Consider the following 20,932-nt stretch of genomic DNA (forward strand, 5'->3'; position numbering starts at 1 on the left):
AACTTCCAAGTGAAAAAAATAAAATTTCTGGGAGTGCAACTTTGTGCTGATGCTGAAGCTCACCAAGCTCCATATGGGAGATGGAGATGGAATTGAGAAGTGTTTCTATATCCAGCAAGATCAGCTGTCTGGGTATTTCAGTCCCACCAAGTGGAGGCATCCTTCTTCAGTGGTGAAATTAGAAATTACAGTATCTTTATTAACTGTTTCCATCAGGCAATGAACAGAGACAGACACTTACAGATGCTTTAGATTATTAAATAGACTCAGTAATTCAACATCTACCCAGTGGTTGATGAAAAGCTTCTGAAACCTAATCAATACCTTAAGTGTTGCCATGGCACCAGCTGCTACTTGCAAGATGCCCTGCAATGTACAAGCTGTCTCAAACATTTTCACCTTGTCCTCCTGCAGATCCTTGTTGTATGTTGATGGCAGACCCTTCATGACCATCAAGAAACCACACAACTGGGGGGAAAAACATGCATAGTGTTCATAAGCCATCTGGCTTTCTATGCACTAAATCACCATCATTATCAACCAAATACAATTTTCCATAGTGGTAGGTGGGGGCGCTCACCATCCATTCACTCGATGTAGTGCTGCTCTCGGGTGTCTGCCCTTTCCTCTCCATCGTTCTTTCCTTCCATCCTCTTCTGTCTTTCTTTCCTTCATTCTTTCCTTGTCCTTCTGCCTACGGGTGACTTTACACTCCCTCTTCTGTCTTTCTTTCCTTTATTCTTTCGACTTCCTTCAGCCTGTGGGTGACTCTACACTGAGTGACAAGCCAAATGGTTTCCTGTGCACCAGGAAACCATTTACTATGCTGGGTGGTAACCATATAACCAAATTTTGGCGCCTGGTGGTTTAGTGGGTAATTACTGCGCTCCAATCGGATTGAGCCAGTGAAGGTTTATATCCAAGGGGTGGTTGGGGTCGACTGCTCAATTCATGTAATGCCACTCAGGGATGAATGAGGCTGGTCACTCTCATCTTAAATGTCGGGACCAATGCCTAGCCCTGGGCTCCTACGCTCCTCATGGGGCAATGTAGGATTGGATGATGGATGGATGGATGGATACAATTTTTCATGTCTACATATTAAGGAGATACTTGATCCAAAGATCTTAGGGCCACATTCTTAAAACTGAGCACACAAAGATGTGGTGACATCTCCTTATTTTAATAATACTTTCTGATGTAGGTGAAAATGATCAAACTTACCTGACTTTTTTATAACTCTGCTGCCTACATTCTGTATCATGGGATTTTTGTTGAGCACATCTAACAACTACAGATGTTCCTTAAATGACAGTCAAATTTTAAGAGGCTTGTTTACACCTTCACACACTCAGCTTTAATACCACAACTGTGTTTACCGAAACCTCCAAAAGGCACGAGTAAACTACACAGAAATACTTATTTCATATACAGTACAGTAGTTGTATGTCATTAATTAGGTAGGATTAGGGGAAGAAGAAAGGGAGGGTGAGGAGCAATTAATGTCTCTCTTGCTTCTAAAACACAATGAGCAAGAGAGACGGAGGGAGAAAACAATGTGTGACATGCAAGAGGTCTACATACTGAAAAATTATTCACACTTGTTTGTGTTCACTTGTCTTGTTAGCCTTATTTTTTTTTGTGACATGTATAAAATGTAGTATACACTTTATACATTTAATACACGCACGCACGCTCGCACACAAGCACACACGCACGCGCACACACGCGCACACACACACACACACACACACACACACACACACACACACACACACACAATGCTGAAACTTAATAACAACCCACATTTCCTGAGAGTGTCCCAGCCTTGCCCCTGATGAGCTCAAAGCTGTCGGGGTTCTTCTTCTGTGGCATGAGCGAGGATCCAGTGGCATAGGCATCCGACAGCAACACAAAGTTGAACTCTCGGCTGGAATACAGGGTCATGTCCTCTGCCATCCGACTCAAGTGAACGCTAACCAGGCTGGCCCAGAACATATACTCCACTGCCGGTGATGGAAATGGAAATGGAATAGAATGAACCATAATAAGATGGAAAAGATACATGATGATTATGTGAAAGTCCAGATGAACCATGATAACAAGGAAAACACATCTCAGTTATGTGGAGTGAAAAGAGGGTGAGAGATTGAAAAATGAAAGTGTATGTGAGAGAGACAGATGGAGAGAAAGGGAGAGGGAGACTGAGGATGGGGTGGAGGGGTATGGTAAATGAATAAGAGAGATGTGTGACAGAGGGGATGAAGTACAGGGCAGCATGGAGGCAATTTTTGCATGGTCATCCTTTTCAGGCTATAGAAATAGATATAAACAGTATGAATGACCTTTCTACTGCTGAATAAAAAATAAAACGGTCTTCGAACAGGTACAAGCACCACGAGGATGGATGGTGCAAGTAATACTGTATATATATATATATATATATATATATATATATATATATATATATATATATATATATATATAATTATATTGGTAAAGGCATGGTTATATTTAATGGGTTGCGTTATTAATAATATTATCATTTTTCAGTTGTTGCAGCAATAGTATTAGTTTACTGATTTACACTGCACCACCCAGATCTGTGGCACCCTTAGCATCTGCTTATCTTGCCTAATTATACGGCTGGCCCTGCTCCTTACAAATTATTATCATTATTTTTTTTTTTTTCATGAATAGGGAGTAGTTACCTTTTTTTTTTTTTTTTTTTTTTTTTTTTTTTTTTTTTAAAATCTGACTTTGGCCATAGGCTTCACAACCTGTTCCCAAATCCCAGTAGTCCTCCTACAAGCCATTCACCCCCACGTCACCACTTTGGCAGTAAAACCCATCATCCATATTGAATACATGCAAAGGCTGTCTCATACTGGACTAGTGTATTGGTATTAGCGGGGGTATTATTACGACATGTCAGCGGGTCTTCTGGTAGGTCAGTAAAGTCTGCTTTAATGAAACTCAAATCCTTAAACTGTTCCCTGACCAGCCAGGATTTGAACTTGGGTCCTTTAGGATCGCATGTCATCTCTCTACCAATTTGACTACCACCACCCCAAATTATATAATTACAGTAGACGCCCGATTTAACGGACTAATTCAGCCAACTCCCATTCTGTTATCTCGAATTTTCCACAAAATCAAGCTCCTTAACCAATACTCAATATGAGGGAAACTTTTCCGGTACTTTGATGTACTTTCTGCTAAAACCCTGAAGGCAACGGTCAAGCCGAGTTCCTGACAATGCACACCAAACCCTAGCAAACTATGCAAACTCTCAATGCTACACACAGCAGTCTGAACCCATAAATAATACCCCACTTAAATGCATTATTGTGTACATGTTAACAGTGATATACAGTAATGGCTTAGTAATAAAATATGTACACATAAAGAATAAGGTGAAGATAGTAGTGAACCAAATAGTATAGCAAATAGGGATATTAAATTACAGTAAGGCTTACCTCCACAAGTAGGGGTTCTGCACTTGGTGCAGAAATATGCCTGACACAGGTAGCCATACTGGCCATCCTAAACCTGTGTCAGACTCGGGGATGGTTTGGTCACTGTCAAAGTCACCCTCCATCAGCACTTGAGGTGGTACAGGGGTGACAGAGAGACTGGGAAGCATAAGGGATGGCACTCTATCTTATCAATTATTTCTCATTTCTGGCCATGCAAAAGCCTCACTCTCTCCTTCTTTTCCTGAACCTTAGGCATGGTTCATAAATGCTTTGGTTCACTGGAGAGAGAAAAAAAAATAAATATAAGGCTGCAATACCAAGGCAAAGCCACAAATGCATGGAGCAATGTTTACAGTTGGGGCATCACATGAAGACTGCATAGGCCGAACGACATCGCCAAGTCTCTGTTGCTACCCAGGCAGTTTGGCAGAGACGTGTGGGAACACCACACATCACCGGTCAGGGAAGTGTTTCTGGTATGGGTTTGATGATGTGCTTGATTTACAGGACTTTTTCCGGTAATTCAGTGATTTTAGGAACGAAATTTCCTTACCAGTATTATTCTCATTTTAACGGAAATTTTCCTTTAAACTGGGCCAAAAAAGTACCAGAAAAAAATTATTCCATTACTTCAGGCTTCTGCTAAATCGATGATCATTAAACTGAGCTTCTACTGTATAATTATTATAACTGAGGGGAAGACATGGAAGAAAATGTAGAAAGGCTAGCTGCTACCTCGAGCAGGGTATCCTTACTAAACATAATTTCACTGTTGTGGCCAGTGGCACAGCCAGGGGGGGGTCACAGGGGCCAACTCCCCCCCCAAAAAAAAATAGACTGCAAATCTTAAATGCTGAATTCTTGTTTAATCAAGGATGTAATACTCGGTATGTCACATATTTGGAGAACTAAAAAAATATGCAATTCTGAGGGAAAAAAGTCTTGTATACACATATACTTTTTAAGACTTACAATACTTTACTTCAGGTGCAAGACAGATATTCGAATTTACGCACGGGGAGCCGTTGGCGCCCGGACGGATGAGGAGAGGAGGCAGGAAAGGAAGCAAAAAAACATGTGACATTCTGTGAAATTTTCAGTTTTTTTATGTACTGTATGACACGTTGAGTACACCGCTTCCCATCCGATCAGCGAAGTTAAGCAACGTTGGGTCTGGTTAGTACTTGGATGGGTGACCGCATGGGAACACCAGATGCTGTTGGCATCCCTACGTCAAGTGGGGTTGGTGGAGGATTAGTGCCCCTCCCTGTAAAACAATTAACTCTAAGCCCTTGGCCACCCCATTTGGGATACATGGCGTCTGGCAATGGATGGATGGATGGATGACATATTATCTTCAAAATAGGAAACTCCACTACTAATTCTATCTATCTATCTATTGCCAGATGCCATAATCCTGTAAGGGGTGGCCATTTGACTCTGAGTTGTTTTACAGGGAGAGGCACTAACCCTCTACCAACCCACTTGCTGACACGCTACTAATTGGTTTATGTAATTAACCAGTCAGGAGTACCTGTGGGCATGTAGGCCTACATGTGGCTGAACTGGCAAGAAAAATAAACTATCATGGCAACGTTTACCGGCCATCAGCTCACTCGCTCATCACCCGCCTATGCCATCAGTCATCAGTCAACTCTCATCAGATTGTGTTGCACCAGTGACCAGTCCATACAACTTGCTAATTACACTACTTGCACGCCGTACTGTGACAAGAAGTACAAAGACATATTCCATGGGTTACCCTGGATCACTTTGTTATGAAACAGAAGCAGCCACAGCAATCATGTATATTGGACCTCATGAGTTCAAGTTCTAAAAGGTCAGTGTATGTTTAGCAACGCATTACAGTGTAGAGCATATTATTACTGCCAATACTAATAACGAATGGTAATGTCATGCCATGAGCTCTACATAAGTGTACTGTAGGTGCACACAGAAAGTGGAAGCCAATGATTGCTTAAGATTTTCCTTGTGATATATTTAAGGCTTTTGCTACCTGTGCCCTGTGTGGCAACCACCACTGCAGTAAACTAATTGTCACTGAACTAAGTGAAGTATTTAACACGATGGATTTTCAAACATTAGTGCTGCGTGGGGTGAGTTGGGACAGTGTGGGACACGGGGTGAGTTGGAACAGTGGGCAATGCAGTGCCTAATGCCAAGACATTTCCATTTTATGGTGCCCATTCAATAGCCCTGCCCCAACTTTACAAATGTTGTTAATACCAGTTTTCTATACAATCACAAATAATGCATGAAAAATGTGCAAATACGAAAGGGTAGCATTTTGACCTTCATAAAATTTCTATCTATCTATCTATCTATTGCCAGATGCCATAATCCCGTACGGGGTGGCCATTTGACTCTGAGTTATTTGTTTTACAGGGAGGGGCACTAACCCTCCACCAACCCACTTGACACGTAGGGAGCTTCATTTTTGAAAATACACATATTTTGCCAATTTTCCTCTCCCAGTCAGTTTTAGAGCTAAAGGTCTATTTTTTGGTGAGTGAAATCTTAAATTGTTATAGTTTTTTTGTGATTTATTCAGCAAATGCATTTTTACAGCAGAACAGTGCTGAAGGATTAATAGTCAATTGTCCTGACACCACCACCATTTTTTTTTTTTTTTTTAACCCAGGGTGAGTTGGGACAACAATTTCATTTGATTTTTGCATGGAAAAATCTACTTTTCATGCATTATATACTACTATATTTTATTGTCTGCTGTATTTATGGCGGCTTTGGGTGTCAGCAAGTAGATAATTCTCATTTTTAGGTTGCATGCATGCCCTAAAGAGAGAAAATACTGTGATATGGATTATGGCAAGAAAGCATATATTGGTAGAGTGTTAAAAGTAGGGAAAAAGAGTTTTACAATGAAATTTTTGGAAAGAAGAGGAACTGAGAAATGGAACTGGACAGTTTGTGATGACATACCATATACCGATGATGATTTTAGGCAGCATATCATTGGTGGACCTGTCTTATTAGCAGGAACTGTACTTTTTACGATGCAAGAGGTGGACAAAGCCTTTCATGATTATAAAAAGCATATTTCTCAGTGAATTTTCTCAGCATAAACAGCTACAGGCAACTTAGTGGAACTCTTAACTACGGAATATGTATAGTGCACTGCGTCCTTAACTGTGAAGTGTGGGCAAGGGGCTAGATTTATGAAATTAGTTATAACCATCTCTTTGTGTTCAATTCATCACTTCTGCTATAAAAATGACAGTGACTGATGAAAAGCCCGCCATGTGCATCGACACACATGCAAGCCGACATCGCCTGTTGGAGCCAAAATGGCCACCAATATTTAGATGCACAGAAATCCATTCTGAATCTTCTGTGCAAATCCTGTGGCTCCTGCCACTCCTTCGAACAGTGGGCCATTCCATCCCCCACTTGCTCTCTCTCTCATGTGTCCCAGAGTAGTGATCGCATCTCGTATTTACAGTATCACACTGCATCAATCTCTTACTCCCTTGCATAACATCACAGACCCCCTGCAATCATTTGTCTGCAGTGCTGGTGATCAAAAACCATTGCTGTGTGAGCTTTTTTTTTTTTTTTTTTTTTTTTTTTTTTAAATAACCAAAAGTCCAGTACAATGTCCAGCCGAGGTGCTACCCTAAGTGGAAAGTATGGTGCTCGGAGTGCTGCCCCAGGCGAAGGGAAAGTGAAGCTCCCAGGGAAGAACACAACCCTTGAAGTGAAGCTGGATATCGTGAGGTGGAATCAGGGCAGCCAGGGCATTAGCAGCACTGCTGACATGCTGCAGATACCCCAATCAATCGTCTCTACCACCATCAAGCAGTCTGCTGATGTGTTAACTGCAGGGTAACAGGTGTCCTCCTTCAATGCTTAGAGCAGTGATTCTTAAACTGTGAGTCGCGACCCAAAGTTGGGTCATGATAGGAATTTTGACGGGTCACGGACACATAGAACAGACCAAATGTTTTCAATGTACTTTACTTACGCAAATGAAATTGTAATTATCCTTATTACACTATTGGCATGTTCATAATAACAACGAAAGGCTATATACAGGTTACTCCCTCCCTCCCTCCCTCCCTCCCTCCCTCCCTCTCTCTCTCTCTCTCTCTCTCTCTCTGATTTTTTTATCCTGTGGGTCACAAAGTCTTGAAATATTCCAAATAGGGTCACCCACTAAAAAGTTTGAGAACCGCTGGCTTAGAGGATCACGAAGGCTAGGGACCCAGTGATGGAGGAGATGGAGTGACTCCTGACAATGTTGGTGCAGGACCAGAAATGAAGAGGTGCACCATCAGACTCTAGCCTGATCTGCACCAAGGCTCTCTCCCTATGGTTTAACATAAAGAAAATGCTGAAGGTGGACCCAAAGGAGGTGTTCAAGGTAAGTCCAAGGTGGTTCAAACACTACAAGGAGTGCAGTGACCTGCTGCACGTGCCCACCAACCATGTAGCCGCAGTGGCATTCCCTGTGATGTTCAAGGTGAACACAGAGGAGGGTGGGTACAGTCCCAAATGAGTCATCAGTTTCAATAATAACAGGACCTGTCCCCAAGCCTCAAGGGGGGGGGGAGGGACATGATGAGAATTTGGTCCGGCACCACTTATTGTTGGTTACATCTGTTTTGGAACTTTATTAACTGTCTTACTTCAATGCCGCCTCACTTAGTATTCTTTCTATCATACCCATAGATAATTCACTGACGGAAAGTAGTCAAAAAAGGTATTAGGAGAGGTCTAAGAACCAGTCTAGGGGGATTTTTTTTTTTTTTACATTATTATTTACCAGTATTTATTTTTGGTCAGTTTTGGGTGGGTGCCTCTTGGCCTGAAACATAACCCCACTGAATCCGTGTTATAATTGTCCTGGTACCTGATAAATCAATATACGATCCACTTTCCATAACATAACCCCATCGGACACTGGAGGTGTGCAATATATAGACTGTGGTAAACCAGGAACAACACACAAAATACATAACCAATGAGGAACTTATAAATGATGGTGAATGTATTATTAATCACTGAATTGAACTTAACGACCCACCCAGTTGATATGCTATATGATAATTTTTTTTTTCTACAACCTCTATCTATCTATTTTTCTACAACCATATACAGTATATTACAGTAATACAATGCTAAGAATAGTATGGTACTATCATCAATATAATGATCATTTCAATCCTCGATTACACAAACAACTGGGGTAGATGTTCTAGTGATCCTTTGAATCTGGGTGAAATCTGTTTAGTTTATTCTTACCTCTACCAGATGACTATATTTACTGCAAGAAAGGTTTGTCATATCAAGAGCACATTAAACCTGTATCTAATCCTTTCAGTTCACAAAGTCTATCCAAAGTTGAATAAAACTGTCAGACAACAGGAACAAAATGAAAAAGACCTAGGCTGAATGGGCTGAATATTTAAAGGACTTAATTGCAGTAAGGTATATAAATAGCATGAACACAACTAACCCACAAAGTCTCTGTCACTAACAGCAAAGAGACTGTTTTTGGTAGCCTCCCGAAAGCCAAGCTCCCTTGCCAAAGTGGCCCGGTCAACTGGGAATGGGTTACCAGCCAGTGCCCCAGAGCCGAGTGGACAGGTGTTGATGCGGTGGTAGAGGGATCGCAGCCGCTCCAGGTCAATCACCAATGGCCATGCATGACTAGGGAGTCGGAGGAAGGGAGATGAGTGAGCTGCACTGTTCACTACCAGTAAGCGCTTTACACTAAAAGATGAAGGGTTATTGATAATGTACCTGAACTGGAAATATTTCCTGAACTGAAAAGTTCTGAACTGTTCTAACTATGCACTTTTATGAAATGTAAATGAAAAATATAATCTATCCTATATTACCTTTATATCAAAAATTATTTTTAAGACTAATATCATATCATATTTCTCATTGTAATAATACATGAACATTCTCATCAAGTCAATGAGAACACCTGAACTAGCATTTTAACAGCTTAGCAAAAGTCTCTATGCTTTGTTTAGTTTTTGCCAAGTATGTTATCTATCTGTACAATGTTAATGACTTTATATATAAATTGTGTAATTTATATTGTAAAGCCTAACACCAACACACCTTCTCCAGGCACTTGCAGCAGTCATTCAGTTGATGCAGCGAAAGCAAAACACACAGCCACAACAGCCAAGGTGAGCTGCCTGCAAATTAGAGATTAGCAAGCGTTAGGAGAGGTGCAAGCAAAACTTTACCACATTCACCATAATTATGTTTCCATGAAAAAGCTTAATTTTGGCTGAAGCAAGGGTTTCATTCATTCATTCACTGCCAGACGCCATGTATCCCAGACGGGGTGGCCAATGGCTTAGAGTTTATTGTTTTACAGGGAGGGGCACTAATCCTCCACCAACCCCACTTGACACGTAGGGATGCCAACAGCATCTGGTGTTCCCAGGCGGTCACCCACCCAAGTACTAACCAGACCCAACGTAAGCAAGGGTAATACAGGAAAATATTCCTCCGTAAAAAAGGGTTAAGGTAGTTATAAACTCTTCACTTGGAGGACTCCTCAACTGTATATTAGATGATACAGTCTGGAAGCAGAAAAACTAAAACTAAAACAGAGAAAAATGGTGTTGGTGTACTGAAAAAGTTAATGGCTGTTAGTCAACAAAAATCACATGTGTAGTGAAAATTTTACCAGTTCAGTTCTACATCAAACTTCTGATCTCATACCCTATCAATCAATCATTAAGGATGGCTGTAACAAAGACTTCTATACAGCCATATCCTGACTGAACTGCAGCCCCCTCATTCCACCTTAACCTACCTTTTTATCTCTCTACTACTGAATATCTTAACACTTTTATTAACCAATGGTGGCCAAAACAAAAAGGCTCCATTATCAACTTATTCCAGCTAACTCAACTAGGCCCATATCAATCACAATACCCTCTCACATACACTCCCAAACTCTATCTTTCTACCTGTTTTGTGGTTCACTTCTGCTCTTATCAGACAAAACAGTAATAGTAACAGCCAAGCCCCTATCCCCCTCTTCAATGTGTAGGGACCTGAGGACAGGCTACCACAGTCCAGTATGCACAGGGACCAAACTACTTCCTCTGATGGCATTATGACTGAGAAAAACTCCATTCACCTCTTGGCGATGAAGCCTATGAAGCTGCCACACCATTTGGATAGTTCTGATCTCCAGATCAACTGTGGATAAATATCACTATACAGTACTCAAGATTTACTCTCTTATGCTTCATACTAACCTTCATACTCATCTTTTTCCTGGTTCTAGTCCTTCATCATGCCCTACGTTATTATCACACTCAACTTCTTCCATGGTGCTGGAGAGGGATGCCTTAATGTGGTATTACCAATATAACTCACTGCTCAGTTATTCAAACATCTCTCAACTCCCTCCCTACTCCCAGAAATGAGGATGATGAACTGCATAAAGGCAATTTCAGCCTACAGTCCATTAGGTGCATCTCCAGAAGAACTTGGGGCAACAGCAGTAACGACAAAAACAACAAAAACAACTTCCCTCAGAGGTCTCTTTCAAAGTGGGTGCTAACATCGAGCCCTGTGGGACTCCACTTGTTACTTTCCTCCATCCAGATATCTATCTATCTATCTATCTATCTATCTATTGCCAGACTCTTTAATCCCGTAAGGGGTGGCCACAAACAAATATCCTCTATGTTGCCTTGTCCCCTGCCATTTCACTTCCTTGCTCCCAGCTCACACCCTCCCCTCTCTCATGTACCTCTCCACTTCATCCCTCAATCTCATCCTTGGCCTCCCCTTCCCTCTCCCCCCCTCCACTTCACTCACATACACTCTCCTCGTCAGTCTCCCACTCTCCATTGTCTCCACATGGCCAAAGCACCTCTATGTGTTTCTCCTAATGCTTCCCATCACATCCACATCCACACCACAACGCTCCTTTACAGCCTTATTTATAAGTTAGTACGTCTCTCCATGTGACTAGGACTGTTAACCCATTATTTTTTTGCTATTTTGCCATCATGTAACATAATATTCAACTAATACGAAATGCTACCTACATTTAGAGGGCACCTAAACAAATACATTCAGGGATACTAGTATGGTGTTCACAAACAATACCAAAGAGATGATCACCTGAGGAGCCAATGAGACCAGCGTATGGGCTGAGCACGCTGAAGATGAGTGTAGCCTGGCATCAAGATGGTTTTCTCTTTTTCAGCTCGGTCTACTAACACCTGTGAAGTTGATAAGATAAAACCCATACAAACACTGCTGCTATAATAAAGTAGAAATGCTTACATACTTTTCTCATGCTAAAAAGAATGAGCCACTGGTTGAGAGCATGTAAATCATATTCCTTGAAAAGAAGGTAAAACAAATGAAAGCTCAAGTCAAGAATCATCAAAGATGCTTGGACACACTGCATTAAAAACACTGAAGGTCACAGGAAGCAGGAAAGACAGACTGAAGAACACAGCACTTGAGCTGACCAGCTGTGTACAGTACATGAAAGGGCAATGATAGACAATGAACATCAATACAACACTGCAGCAAAGAGAGAAAGGTTGAAGGAATGGAGTTTAAGAGTTCCATTCCCCCAATATGCAAGCTGTACTCCACAAATGGGGCCCTATAAAAAGTCAGCAACTAGGTACAGTTAAAAAATGCACGGAGCTGGTCCAACACCGAACCTCTATGAAGCTGATTCTGCAAGTAATGTGATCCTTCCATAACAGATTACACACACACACACACACACACACAAGATACTACAGATATTGAGAGATGATGAAGGACTGAGTTGTTGAACGTGAAAAACTGCCAAGTAGTAAATCACGTCAAACCTAAAAATGGAAACATTTTGCATCTGAGTCAGAATTTAAGAATGCCACTCTTCCCTAACCAGAAATAAAAAACAAATACAAAGTCTGGTATGCCAATGCCTGATTTCAAGTTTTTTGCTGTGACGAACAATGTGAGAAGCCGGTGAAGAAGTGAAATGTACAGTGTTCATTGAATGAAAGGATTACGTAATCAAAGTAAGATGGAACGTGAAGTCAGAGATCTCATCAAAGGATGTGAATATGAAAAAATGGCAATATTCTGTAAGATAAGATGGTAAGCCAGATGATGAAAACACTTGAAAATACTTGGCATGTCATTTCCTACATTATCATACGGAACTCAAACTTGAGTTGTGAATAAGAGAAAACTTTTTTACGGCTACAGGCTGCAAAAGTGGCCATTTTCAATAAACATACAGGAATAAGCAGAACTGGGTGCATATGTAATGCAGTGTTATATTAAAACTCTAGAATGAAACAATGAGCTTTAGAAGTGATGCGGCACTGCAGAATGGATGAAGAGAAATACAGTAGTTTGTGCTCCAGTCGGATTGAGCTGGTGAAGGTTTATATCCAAGGGATGGTTGGGGTTGATTGCTCATGTAATGCCACTCAGGGATGAGTAACGCTGGTCACTCTCATCTTAAATGTCGAGACCAACTGCCTAGCCCCGGGCTCCAACGCTCCTCATGGGGCAATGTAGGATTGGATGATGGATGGATGGATCGAGGTGGTATGATCACAGTTAAACAATGCACATATGGTAAATAAAGTAGCCACCAAAGAAACCTGCTTAAAGTAATGGTGATGATTACACTGGTAAAGGAAAACTATTTGAGGAACTGAAGTAGAGAGAGGAACCGAAAATACACTCAATCCTTCAGTACCGCGGGCAATAGGGACTGGACAAGGACCGTGGTACCCAAATCCGCGTCACTCAGACAATATGTTTACATGTATAATGGTACAATGTGTTCTGGCAACTTTCCAAAACTCTCACTTTTACCCCTTCTTACCACCTAATCCCACGTAAATTACCCCCACTTGCACCCACCATCAGGTAAAACATTGAAAGAGATATAACTGTTGTAATTAAAAACATCAATGGTATTAAAAATAGCATTAACAAAAATAACAGTTGGGATGGGTACCCTTTTGTTGATACGTAGCTCCCCGGTATTTTCTTCCCATCCCCCAATTCCCACAATGTTGTCAAAGTTTCGCTTTCTCTCATATCATGTGGCTTTCAGGAGAGACCTTAGGCCATATGGTTAGACAAAAATTTATGGGTCTGGCAGTTTTAGAGTACGAAATAGAACGAAAATTTGTGCTAACAAGAAAAAATTACTTTAATCCCTGTGTTCTCGTGAGTTAGCGTTCAGTTTCACATTTTTCGTTTTATATCGCGTTTCCCAACGCATTTCTGATAAACTAAACATATGGCTAAACTGCTCAATCAGTTCGAAATGTGTTGGGAAGAGCGATACCGAACGAAGAGTAATGCGTTGGGAAGAGCGATACCGAACGAAGAATGTGAAAAGGAACGCTAACTCAGGAGAACACATGGATGAAAGAGTACCTTTTTTCTGGTTTGCAAACATTTTCGCTCCATTTTGTTCCCTAAAACAGCCAGACCCGTAAATTTTAGTCTAACTATACAGCCTAACGTCTCTCCCGAAGGCCACATGATACGAGAAGGCGAAACTTTGACAACAACTTTTGGGTTGGGGGGCGGGAGTAAAATACCGTGGAGCTACGTATCAACAAAATGGTACTCAGTGGAGGTGGTGTTGACCTAGTCCAACTTCTGTTTTTGTTAATGCCATTTTTAATACCACTGATGTTTTTAATTACAACAGTTATATCTCTTCAGTGTTTTACCTGATGGTGCGTATAGGTGGAGGTAAATACGTGGGGTATGATGGTAAAAAGGGGTAAAAGTGAGAGTTTGCTTTCTGTGACTCTCCACATAACGCCCTATAAGCTTCTCAGTCAGTTTCAGGACAACATATAAACCTTCACAGCTGCCAGGATTGCATCACTTCCTACGCACGATCTTTATCTTCTCCCTGTCCTTCCAAATTGTTATGATGGTGCTGTCTTTTATGCTATGTTTTTTCTTTTTTTCTTTTGCCATTTTGGTATTTGTACGCTTAAAGCAGTGGAAGAACCTTACCAATTCAGTTCATATTCCTCCAGTTTGTTTTCTGTATTTTTCAGACTATTTTCGGGGTGGTAAATTACCTTTTCCTGCTGAAAAATTTCCCACTTTTTATCATCACGTTCCTTAATTGTGTTGATGTACTCAAAGGCGAAAAATTTCCCACTTTTTATCATCACGTTCCTTAATTGTGTTGATGTACTCAAAGGCGATTTTCATCTCCCAACTTCCCAACTGGATGCTACGTTAGGTTAGGTTAAATTATAAGGTATAGTTAAGCTAGGTTAGGTCAAGTTTAAACACTTAGGTTAGGACAGGCCCTAATTTTGCCGTAACCCTGATGTGTCAAACAAGTTGACAGCGGAATACAACTGAAAACGACGGGGGAAACAGATTTAGTATGAAACGTTTATTTACCTCCCAGAAGTAATCCGACAAACATAAGACTATCAGGAAGAAGAACGAAGAATGTGAAACTGAATGCTCACTTACACGAGCAGAAGTATTTTGTGTGTGTGTGTGTGTGTGTGTGTGTGTGTGTGTGTGATTAGCAAACATTTTCGTTCAGTTTCGTCTCCTAAAACTCGAAACCCATATGACTGTGAGGTAGAGTCTGTGAGACGCGAGAAAGGACTTGATAGCCGTATGCTCAGTCGGTCCTAAATGTGTTGGGAAGCATGAAACCGAACGAAAAATGTGGAACTGAACACTAACAAGAACACAGACGAAAGTATTTTTTTTTAATTAGCAAACATTTTCGTTCCATTTCGTCCCCTAAAACTGCGAAACCCATTATGAGTGTGGGGTGGAACTAGGTGAAGCATGAGAAAGGATTGATAACAGTATGCTCAGTTAGTTGGAAGTGTTGGGAAGCATTAAATCGAACGAAGAATGTGGAACTAAACGCTACGATAACACATGGACGAAAGAGTAACTTCCTCTAATTAGCGAACATTTTCGTTCCATTTCGTTCCTTAAAACAGCAAAATCCATGATAATTGTGGGTAAGGACTAGATGAGGCATGAGAAAGGACTGATAACCTTATGCCCAGTTGGTCCAAAATGTGTTGGGAAGCATGAAATCAAACGAAGAATGTGGAACTGAACTGTAACTTACGAGAACACAAGGATTTTTTTTTTTTTTTTTTTTCTGATTAGCATACATTGTCGTTCCATTTTGTCCCCTGAAATTTCCGAAACCCATATATTTCGTCAAACCGTTCGGCCTTGAGTTTGCCCAGAAAACATATTTCCATTCTGTATGCGTATTCATAAAAACCACCAGGAACCCTCAGCCAGGAACAACGCTTGCCCATTCGTTTCAAAACTAACCATAGGTTTTTGACGAAAATATGCCCACTGTGCTTCCCAGGCAAAATTTCAGCAACCTAACCTACCCTAACCTATCCCATCTCACTAGGGCTGTTTGGCTGAGGTGGCTGGCTGTGGTACTGAGATAAATATCCATATAGAATGGAAATATGCCCCCAGGAAATGTACCCAGAGGTTAGAGGGTGACGTCATAGCGTGCGGCTTTCAAATTTCGTCCCCAGGCCAGCTGACTTCCCGCGTGAGCTTAAGTTTTTCCGCGTGTTGACATGACTTGTCTCATTATGCTGACCGCGTTAGAACAAAAACGTGTTACTCAACCACGTGTTACTTAAGGATTGAGTGTATATGCGAAAACAGGTTAAGGAAGATATGTAACAGTAAGAAAACCATATGAAGACAAAGCAGACCGAGGGCAATTATGGCTATCTCATGTGTGGGGACAGCAGAAGGATGTAATGTACCTATTAATGATGATTATGAAAATGATTTACTTGGTGGGGGTGCTCAACATCCACTCACTCGATGTAGTGCTCCTTTGGGTGTCTGCCTTTTCCTCTCTTCCTTCCTTCCTCTTCTGTCTTTCTTTCCTTCATTCTTTCCTCTTCCTTCTGCCTATGGATGACTTTACACTCCTTCTGTCTTTCTTTACTTCACTCTTCCTCTTCTTTCTGCCTGTGGGTGACTCTACACTAACTGACATGCCAAATGGTCTCTGTACACCAGGAAATCATTTATTACACTGGGTGGTAACCATGTAACCAAATTATAGCGCATGGTGGTTTAGTGGGTAATTAAGACGCTCCAATCGGATTGAGCTTGTGTTGGTTTATCCAAGGGGTGGTTGGGGTTTATTGCTCACGTAATGCCACTCACGGATGAGTGAAGCTGGTCACTCTCATCTTAAATGTCAGGACCAGTCTGCCTAGCCCCGGGCTCCTACACTCCTCATGAGGCAGTATAGGATTGGATGATGGATAGACGAAAATGATAATGGCAATGATGATGACATGGAACAGGACAAGGAGGAGGAAGGACACCACATTCCGGGCAAACAAGTCTCCATAAAGTTGTTCAGTGGCTTACCTTGATAAGCTCTATAAGATGAGATGCAATGTGAGTGAGATAGTCACGGAGCCAAAGCTTCATGTCTGTGGCCACCTGATCATTGCGGCTTCGTCCTGTGTGCACTTTACCACCTACATCACCCACCAGCTCCTGTCAGATAAACCATATTTTTCTCAAACTGTACCAATAAACTGGAAACTGCTAATACAGTACATTTCATATAATGAGTCACTGTTATGGTGTTGAGGATGTTTTCCAAAACATCACAACTTTTCCAATACAACCAGTGCTGTAAACTGGGGAGCTGGCAAATTAGCTTTCTAGGTAGCAATGAAACCTTAACAGGCAATTTTTTCTGATTTACTGTGACACAGCAAAAATAAACATTAAGAAAGTAGTATACAATGACTTTCTATGCTGTACAGTAGAGCTGCCTGCCCATGTTGGTTGCGTGCAAGATGGCCACTACATTACAATCACATATTGGTAATACATGTAACACTATCTTATACAGAAAGGGAATACTGAGGTAATAACAAACTTGCCATGGATGCAAATAATCACCTCCTACACCATTATGATGTCAACTACTACCACCTTGTAATCTTCTTCAACACATTAAAACTTCTGACAAGATATGATGCTCAAAGAGTCAAGAGTGAAACCATGAATGTCTACCAGAACTTTTTCTGGGAAAGGCAAGTGGCACACCTCAATAGTCAGCTTTATGGGCCACTGTTTTCAAAACATTAATGCAGTAGGTGTGTGTAAGTATAAGCTACATATAGATACAATGGAATCTCCTAAATTGTGCGATCCTCAATGGCAGATTCATAATATGGCAACATCAAGCAACAAGTCTGGAATATCAGTAACTCACAGAAATTGCACAAAATCTGCAAATTTCATTCATTCATTGCCAGACGCCATGTATCCCAAACGGGGTGGTCAAGGCTTAGAGTTAATTGTTTTAAAGGGAGGGGCACTAATCCTCCACCAACCCCATTTGACACGTAGGGAGAACGTTATGCCAACAGCATCTGGTGTTCCCAGGCAGTCACCCATCCAAGTACTAACCAGACCCAACGTTGCTTAACTTCGCTGATCGGACGGGAAGCGGTGTACTCAACGTGGTATGGCCGTTGAAGCCTCAAAAGTGACACTTTTCTGATGTCTCATATAATACATGCAACCATTTTGGTACTTCAAGCCCGCGTGTCTAGCCTGGTGTAAACCAACTGTAGTCAAGCATGGCAATTATTAAACCAATCACATTCAAGCATAGTACTTAATATAAGCAAATCACAGCACTTTCATCCCACGCCAAACATGAAGGACACGCGCGCTTGACGACCCGGCGCCAAGCTCAGAGCATTGCCTCCTCTCAGTTGTTGGCGAATAGTTCTGATGTGGTTTACAAGAGGATTTTTCTTTCACCAGGACTTCATCTGCCTGCCCAGTATTACCATGGCTGATCGTAACCCTCCTAAGCCTACAATTTCTTCAAGGATGGGGAAGATGAATCCAACATTAACTTACACTTAAAAGTTAGATGTAATAGGGAGGACTGACAGCAGTGAGAAGAAAGCCAAAGTTGCCCACCATTACAGATTCAATGAGGATGATCTCTCCAACTGGCCGCATTGTTTACCAACCACCACTCCAACTGGATACATCAGTGTATCAAGAGCTTTCAAAGTAAGTTTATAAAAATGCCCAGTAGCTGTGGTAATCCAGGATTAATAACAAATAACCTGTGAAAGACTCACTTCAATATAAAATAAGGACAGGCCGCACTCATATAGCGGAGAATTAAGCTCAAGATAATTCTTTTCCATTTGGGTGCAGCCATTCCACCTACATGATAAACTCACGATCTCAAGTTAAGTAGTTTTGGTACACATGCAACACAGATAATTAGTTGTTGCATTATGACCAAGAACTGAGTGGAAAAAAACAAAATATGTACACCTATATTTTTAAGGTATACAAGGACGAGGGCATGTCGCCACTGGCAGTGTTAACTGACAATCTCGCCAACTGGCCACGTTGTTTGCCAACCACCGCTCTGACTGGATGAGTCCATGTATCATGCATTATAAATCCTCATTTATATCTTTCAGAGGTAAGTTTATAAAAATGCCCTGTAGCTGTGGTAATCCAGGAATAATAAGTAACATGTGAAAGACTCATATCAATAGAAAATGTGGAAGGGCTGTGCCCATTTGGTAAAGAATTAAACTCAATGAATCAATGATTCTTGTGACGACACAGAGGCAGCTGAGGGCACCGACAACATCACTTCTATTGCCTCCACACTGGACCCTGAGGGGTTCCTGAGGCAGGCTGATGAGTCGCAGCACCATGAGGCAGCAGCACACTCACCTCGTGCTGAGAGGCCGCAGTCCACTTCAAGCCTCAGAATCCTTCCCCCCTCCCCCATCCATTCAAGCAATGTCATCAGTCAGAGTCAGGTAAGAATCTACAATATTGTTCATTCCCATTAAATATGCTTTACTAATTTCTTTTCCAGGCTATTACTGTTTGCTGGTGACCAGTCTGATGAACATTTTGGGTTTGGGTGGCAACTTTTCTATTATGACAGACCCGTATGTGATTTTCTCCATAAGAATAACTATTTCTCATTCGCAAAGTTCTCAAATTGCAGCATGTGCTCAGTCTCATAAAGCTAGGATTTAGGAGATTCCATTACAGACAGATAGACAGACAAGTAAACAGACAGACAGATTGCAATGGACAGACAGACAGACACAGAGATAGACAGATAGATACTACGTACACTGTACACCATTTTTGTTATGCACGGGTCATGACATGATCCAGTAAGTGGAAGGAAACAACTCTCCATCAGATGCCCTTGACTCATTCAATGCTAGGCTACTGGCAAGAGGAATTAACATGACTTACTGTACCTTGAGACGTCTTTCATTGGCAGTATGTATGTCCTCATCACCTGGCTGTATGTTAAAGGTATTGGCAGCCCACTCCTCCTTCACTGCCTGCAGACCCCCAGTAATGCTGCCACACTCCTCTGCTGTCAACAGACCAGCCTTCTGCAGTGCTCTAGCATAAGCCACACTCCCCTTGAGGCACAGAGATTAGACTGCTATCAGTGGTACTGTGGCATTATACAGATGTGTGTCTCTATTTAATGAACCACTGGTAAATCAAGTACAGAGGTCTCTATATATCTGCAGTTGGAAATAGTATAATGATGAAACCAAAATACAGTATGATGCTTAATTGGGGATATTTGTTTGTCCAATGATAGAAGCACTCCTATCAGGATCATGTGTTCAATAAAACAAAGGTCTATAACAGCTTAGGAGCAGACAAGTGAGTTTTGTTGAATGGCCCATCCATAACATATAAGGATAGGGTTTATATGTTTATGTGGAATAGGATCAAATATATGGCTGCTAGTGAGCAGGGACAGGTCAATCATGGCCATCAATATACATAAAAGGGCCACGTTGTTTTTGTTTGTTAGTTTGTTTGTATGTCCTTTAATCATGCCCAAACCAAGGGCCAGAGACCACCAGATGCATATATATTCTGCATCAGGGTGGCCCAAGGATGGTTTTATGGGGGGTGTCAAAATTCAGACCTGGGTCATTTAAGGTCACCGGCAGAGTGTTTGCCTTTTTAGCCCGGGCAATGCTGGGTTCCCCTGCAGCCCAATTTTTGGCATGGGGACTTCTATGACCTCCAGTTCGGACACAGGCTATGTGAGGTTGACCTCCGAGGTCATTTGAAGTCACTGGTTGGAGGTCATTTAAGGTCACCAGTAATTCACGCTCAAACGACTGGACCAGCAGCCCATTTTTTGGCATGGAGACTCATATGACCTCCAGTTCGGACATAGGCTATGTGAGGCTGACCTCCGAGGTCATTTGCAGTCACCAGTCACAGGTCATCTGAGGTCACTGGTAACAAATTCAACCAGCAGCCCAATTTTTGCACTGGAGACTCATATGACCCCCAGTTCGGACTCAGGCTATGTGAGGTTGACC

The 20,932-nt window shown here is 41.6% G+C and overlaps 1 protein-coding gene, 1 non-coding gene and 1 pseudogene across 5 annotated transcripts in view; 1 reads left to right on the forward strand and 2 right to left on the reverse strand.

Annotated features, from left to right (window-relative positions):
• Window positions 1–20,932, reverse strand: part of Argl (Argininosuccinate lyase) — a 33,567-nt gene that overhangs the window by 9,255 nt on the left and 3,380 nt on the right. For 3 of the 4 annotated variants that reach the window (XR_013899697.1, XM_080282948.1, XM_080282949.1), the window contains exons 3-8: window positions 19,832–20,002; window positions 16,917–17,048; window positions 11,631–11,731; window positions 8,977–9,170; window positions 1,807–2,006; window positions 325–468 (exon numbers count right to left, since the gene is read on the reverse strand). Coding sequence is in view for 3 of the 4 variants with exons in the window: in XM_080282948.1 (XP_080139074.1) it covers window positions 325–468; window positions 1,807–2,006; window positions 8,977–9,170; window positions 11,631–11,731; window positions 16,917–17,048; window positions 19,832–20,002 (942 nt within the window). In the remaining variant the exon portion in view is untranslated. The remainder of the gene's footprint in view (window positions 1–324; window positions 469–1,806; window positions 2,007–8,976; window positions 9,171–11,630; window positions 11,732–16,916; window positions 17,049–19,831; window positions 20,003–20,932) is intronic. The other variant, XM_080282950.1, reaches the window with a different exon arrangement.
• On the forward strand, window positions 4,586–4,705 carry LOC145413343 (5S ribosomal RNA; annotated as a pseudogene).
• Window positions 17,927–18,045, reverse strand: LOC145413310 (5S ribosomal RNA). Its single transcript, XR_013899709.1, has one exon. It is a non-coding gene; the product is annotated as a 5S ribosomal RNA (ribosomal RNA).

This window comes from Coenobita brevimanus, chromosome 95 (genome assembly GCF_032717465.1).
Source record: "Coenobita brevimanus isolate Jiangsu-jjx chromosome 95, ASM3271746v2, whole genome shotgun sequence".
In the NCBI taxonomy this organism is placed as follows: domain Eukaryota; kingdom Metazoa; phylum Arthropoda; class Malacostraca; order Decapoda; family Coenobitidae; genus Coenobita; species Coenobita brevimanus.